Source organism: Salvelinus namaycush, chromosome 30, assembly GCF_016432855.1.
Source record: "Salvelinus namaycush isolate Seneca chromosome 30, SaNama_1.0, whole genome shotgun sequence".
Classification (NCBI taxonomy): Eukaryota; Metazoa; Chordata; class Actinopteri; order Salmoniformes; family Salmonidae; genus Salvelinus; species Salvelinus namaycush.
The window spans coordinates 5,821,803-5,827,408 of record NC_052336.1 but is presented as its reverse complement, the minus strand read 5'-3'; the positions used below and the strand labels follow the sequence as shown (position 1 = coordinate 5,827,408).

The window sequence follows — 5,606 nt, the reverse complement described above, 5'->3', positions numbered from 1 at the left end:
CATTATTCGCCTCTCCTCACTGCTCACTTCTTTCCCGTAGTTCTCTCTAATACTGTCAAAGCTCTTCTATTTTTCCTTTTTTTACCCAGTACTGTTTTGTATAGCAATGTCAGGGTGTTGCCCAATGCTTGAACCAACAGTCAGCACGTGACACAGTCAGACACCCTATTACTGGCAGCGTATGTGTGATGTTCTGACGCTTCAGAAAATCAATCAGACAACCGGTTCATTCAGAGCATGGGAACTGTGCCTGGTGAGGGATCAATACTGGTGACAGATCAGTAATTACTGAACCACAGAGATCATCAGAGGCAATCCTCATCATCAGGCCCAGGGTGAATAGAGCTATAAGCTCATCATGTGGGTTGTACCATCACATTGGCTTTGATCTAGGGTGGAGAGAAGTTCAATAAATGTATGACTTTCTTGATTGTTTTTTAGTGTATAAATGTACAAGTCTATTCTATTTTATGAAGTATATTCTTTTAGGTCAGCAGTGTCAAAGAAGACCTGAATGGGCACTGGTCCTGGAAGTCACCATAAGGTTATCGCAAAATATCGATTTTAATATAAATTATTATAAAATAGTTCAAACAGGTATGGGCTGGGGATTTAGAATGCCAAAAAAGGTCCACAGGTTGTCAGTGGCTCTTCAGTACAATAGTCTACAATAATGATTTAGTACATGTATCATCATGGCAGAGCACAGATCGAAGCACATCAAACTAGTCTACCATACATACATACACAGCAAAGTTTAACCATACTAGTAAGGATCAATATCAAAATGGTCGTAAGACAGATACATGCATAATTTAATTTAACAATTAACCCAGTATTGAAACACAATAATGACTTGGCTGGCTGTCTCCAATCCACACAGCCAAACTCAAGTTGTACTCAAGTACAATAATACATTAACACAACACAGAAATATAAGACTGATTCCACTGTGGATGGAAGTTGGCCCACAAATGTTACCCTGTTCCATTCGAGTACTACACAGGTAGCCGACACGTACTATTAAAAACGTTCCATAATGTACATTACATCTAACATACTTTCTAAACAGCAAAATGTCATAAAAACAACAACTGGAGAGCAATTTTTGTTTTTGTTGAAATGTCCATTCTATATATAAGATTTCTATCTGGGCTACCCGTTCTATTCAATAAGGAAAGCGTCATCTCTTGCGACAGATCAACGTCATCATTATTCGCCACCGATGCATGTGCAATTAAATGTTTGAAATTGAACGGAAAATACAGTCCGGTAAAAACGTATATAATCAAATATATCTTGTTCTCGGAAGCATTTGATAAATTATACACTATAATGAAATACAACAGAAACGGTATTGTCTATTTGTGAAGACGTGCACCAGCTGATTCCTCCTACCTAACGTTAGCTAGCTAGTAAGCTATCTAACTTACCATCGTAATGCAGTCTGTGAAGGTCGGCTACTCACTATTGTTTACGTTGATATCAAAACACAACTACTCGTCCTCGGGTCATTTCAGAGCACTCGCATGTAGTCATGGTACAATCAGTTCAGCCTGTGGTGCCCATCCCATGTCAACCACAGCACAGCCTGTGGTCATTCGTATTCCCAGACACATGCAGGAGCAGGTAGAAAATGTGAAGCAGGTGAGAGGCAAGAACAAAGTCAACACCATCAAGGCTGGCAAGCTCCTAATCAAAAGCAAGAACCCAGAACTGAATCAGTCCGCAGGCTACACACTTGGGAAATTTGAGCAGCCCCATCTCTCCTCCAAAGGATGGAAATACAACAAATCATTTGGTGACTACTTCACGGTTAACAACACTCAGCGCACTCCACCCTTTGTCACTGAAATCCAGGATGAGGAGGGTGACAAACTCAAAGAGAAGAGTAAACCTATTACATTTCACAACCTTCACCTCTGCCCAGACTTAGTGGAGGCTTTGGGCAAGAACAACATAACTCGCCCTACAACCGTTCAACTACAAACCATCCCCAAGCTCCTGAAAGGCTATAACATCCTGTGCGCAGCTGAGACGGGCAGCGGCAAAACCCTGAGCTACCTGTTGCCTGTCATTCACAAACTACAGGCTGAGAAAGCAGCAGATTCCGAGTCTATAGAGACCACACCCAGGATTCGCTCTGTTATCATTGTCCCCTCTAGAGAACTTGCTGACCAGGTCTCAGCTGTGGCTAGGAGACTGTGTGGCCCATTTGGGCTTATGGTGAAGACAGTGGGAGGTGGGAAAGGTGTGGGCAACATCAAGCTGGCCTTCACCAAGGGTCCCCCGGATGTGTTGGTGGCCACACCTGGTGCCCTCGTCAAGGCCCTGCGGAGACGCTACCTAGACCTGGGGGAGCTGAGGTTCATGGTGGTGGACGAGGCAGACACCATGTTTGATCCCAGCTTCTCTGGCATGCTGGAGAGCATCCTGGCCCAGACCCGCGTGGCCTGTGACCCCTCAGAGACCCGGGGCCCCGGCCCCACCCGCAAGGCCCAGCTGGTGGTGGTGGGGGCCACGTTCCCCGGTGGGGTCGGAGAGGTTCTCAGCCAGGTCATTATCATTACTTTTTCCTACATTGGTTGCGTCCCAAACTCCCTATACACCCTACCACCTATACTATAGTGCACTACCACATAGGACTCTGGTCAAAAGTAGTGCATATTCCTGCCTCATTATGTAAAATGTGTTGAGACCCATGGAAAAGGCACATTAAAATGAGACTGACTTGTTCTTATAGGTGACGGACCTGGGCAGCATGGTGACCATCAAGAGCAAGAATCTTCACTTCCTCATGCCACATGTAAAACAGACCTTCCTGAAGGTATTCCTCACTTTTGTTCTTGTTTTCATTGGTTTGGTATTAGTGTTGTTTAGTTTCTTTGGTGTTCTTCAATATTGTAAAGTGTCTTTGGGTCCTATATAAAAACCATATACTAGTACTTAGGTATTTATAGTAGAGCTGTCAAAGTTAATCATTTTACTGGAGTTAACTTCTTGTAATTTTAGTGCATACATTTTTTTTTATCGTGATTATTCACATTGTCTGAAGGCATTAAAAATACATCATCTCTACAGCTAAAAACAACAATGTGATGTCAAATCAAGTTGACATTGAGGTTAAAGAAAGAGTTCATCAATTTATCAGATTTTGCTTACCGTTACTTTGGACAAAATCAAGACGTCAATATTCCATAATGCTTTTTGTCTAAAAATCTATTACAGCTCAAATTGAGCAGATTCTGAATTTAATCGCGATTCATCATAGTAAATCCTGCGATTTAACTTTTTTTTATTTTTATTGTTTGACAGAATACTATGAATTACATTAGTATACTATAAATTATATAGTAATTTATAGTATTAAATTATTAAAGTATAAACGATAGAATATAATTTATAGTATACTATATATAACAAATATATATTATTAAATGTTAAGGTGAGGGGAGCTGACAAGCTTCTGGAGCTCCACCAGGCCCTGAAGGCAGCAGAGCAGGACAAGGCTGGGGTGTTGGTGTTCTGTAACCGGGCTTCTACAGTCAACTGGCTGGGCTACTCCCTGGAGGACATGGGGCTGAGACATGTCCGACTGCAGGGGGAGATGCCTGCCTCCCTCCGGGCTGGAATCTTCCACTCCTTCCAGAAGGGACAGGTGATATGAGACGAGAAAATACTTTGTCTGCTTATGCAGTTTCAAATTCCATGTGACAATATCTATGTCCATATTGTGTGACAAGCTCCATCTCACACAATAAAGAAACACTTTAAAAAGACACCCAGTAAAAATAACACATTGACCACAGATCATAACAAAACACATAGCTAACATGTAATTAATAACAGAGACACGTTATAGGCTACGTTTCACATTCTGTCCCTATAGGTGGACGTGCTGATCTGTACCGACATCGCTTCCCGAGGACTGGACACCCAGAGGGTCTGTCTGGTGGTCAACTACGACTTCCCAGAATCCCACACGGACTACATCCACCGGGCGGGGCGGGTGGGCCGGGCAGGGAGTGTGGAGGATGGGGAGGTGCTCAGCTTCGTCACCCACCCCTGGGACGTGGAGCTGGTGCAGAAGATTGAGACGGCTGCCCGGAGGAGGACAAGTCTGCCTGGGATGGAGTCCTCCATCAGGAAGCCTGAGCCCAAAGCAGCCGAAGAGGAGGAGGAAGAGGGGTTGCCCTACTAGTGGGTCTGCCACAAATAAGGATATTACAACAGCAGAACTAACTTGCTTGATTAATTTGTTCAGTAAAACGATTGTATCCATGATAGCCCAAACCAGCTGTGTGAGACTGAATCCTTTGTCTCCAACACAGGCATGGTCGTTTTTTAATTTGACCTTTTTAGAAGCCATATCATGTTTGAGACTGGAACTATGATCTGACTTCTCTTTTTAACCCAGATGGTTACCGCATGTCATTCCAAAGAGGAAGTGTCTTTGGTAATGTACAAAAATCATGCCCTCTTACAAGCAGCAGGTGTGCGGCACATGTTTGCACATCTCACGGGTAACCACGGGGTGGCAGTATTTACTTTATTTGACCTGTCATACAGCAGTCATACAATAACCAGAGAAGGGCTATGGCCGAATATAGCCTTATTTTAATGTTCATCCACATGCGGCAAGGCCTTCGTTTATGGAATTTAACTCAGCCATAGTATCTTGTTTTGGTAGAACATAGGTTAAAGAATCTAAAAAACATTTAGAACAAGTATGGAATACTGATTTTACTTTTCCTTCCAGAAATGAAAAGAATTTCCTTAAAAGAAAGAGTAACTCATATAACCCTTCATGTATCTGGTAGGGTGCCACTGAGACAATGGTGCTAATCTCTTCTCACTAACCACAGGTAGACCCACATTAGCATATTACGTTTTGGAAAGTGGTCTTCACTCTGTTTCTGCTTTTTTGTGTGTAATACAGAAGGACGACATTAAAACCTCCATATGTAGAAATGTCCATGAATCTACAGTCAAGTTGAATTCAGGCCCTAGCCTTGAAGTCTATCCCATTGATGCCTGCGGTTACTTGTTTTAGAGGAAGCAAGATGTTTGTACCTGAAAATGTGTCGGAGTGAAAATAAATCTCTGTGAAATCTGGTTTCTAAATATGCCTCTATATTTTCTCACTTATTGAGTTTGCTTTAATTGCACCAAATATAACATCACTAGGTTGCTGTACCATAAACATATAGCTGTAGACATCCTTGTGCTGTACACATCCAGACTGAGACTTGAGCTTTTTAGGAGTTCTTACAGTATTACTACACTGAACAAAAATATAAATGCAACATGTAAAGTGTTTGTCCCATGTTTCATGATCTGAAATTAAATGTTCCATATACACAAAAAAAAATTGTGCACAAATTTGTTTGCTGGTGACAGTAAAAGGCCACTCTAAAATGTGCTGTTTTTTCACACAACACAATGCCATAAGTGTTGAGGGAGCATGCAATTGGCATGCTGACTGCATGAATGTCCATCAGAGCTGTTGCCAGAAAGTTGAATGTTCATTTCTTTACCATAAGCCGCCTCCAACGTAATTTTAGAGAATTTGGCAATACGTCCAACCGGCCTCACAACCGCAGACC

The 5,606-nt window shown here is 42.3% G+C and overlaps 1 protein-coding gene across 1 annotated transcript; it reads left to right on the top strand.

Annotated features, from left to right (window-relative positions):
• Positions 1–1,221: 1,221 nt before the first annotated feature.
• On the top strand, positions 1,222–5,343 carry LOC120024991 (probable ATP-dependent RNA helicase DDX28). Its single transcript, XM_038969403.1, has 4 exons — positions 1,222–2,556; positions 2,744–2,827; positions 3,446–3,658; positions 3,890–5,343. Exons 1-4 carry the CDS (start codon positions 1,441–1,443, stop codon positions 4,199–4,201), a joined length of 1,725 nt encoding a protein of 574 aa, XP_038825331.1. The 5' UTR covers positions 1,222–1,440; the 3' UTR covers positions 4,202–5,343.
• Positions 5,344–5,606: the final 263 nt, after the last annotated feature.

What these genes read in the sequence shown, in the direction of transcription:
- LOC120024991 (XM_038969403.1), top strand. Translation starts at nt 1,441, where the DNA reads ATGCAGTCTGTGAAGGTCGGCTACTCACTATTGTTTACGTTGATATCA. An exon ending in TCGGAGAGGTTCTCAGCCAG is followed by an intron (nt 2,557 to 2,743) that starts GTCATTATCATT and finishes TTGTTCTTATAG; the next exon opens with GTGACGGACCTGGGCAGCAT. An exon ending in TAAAACAGACCTTCCTGAAG is followed by an intron (nt 2,828 to 3,445) that starts GTATTCCTCACT and finishes TTAAATGTTAAG; the next exon opens with GTGAGGGGAGCTGACAAGCT.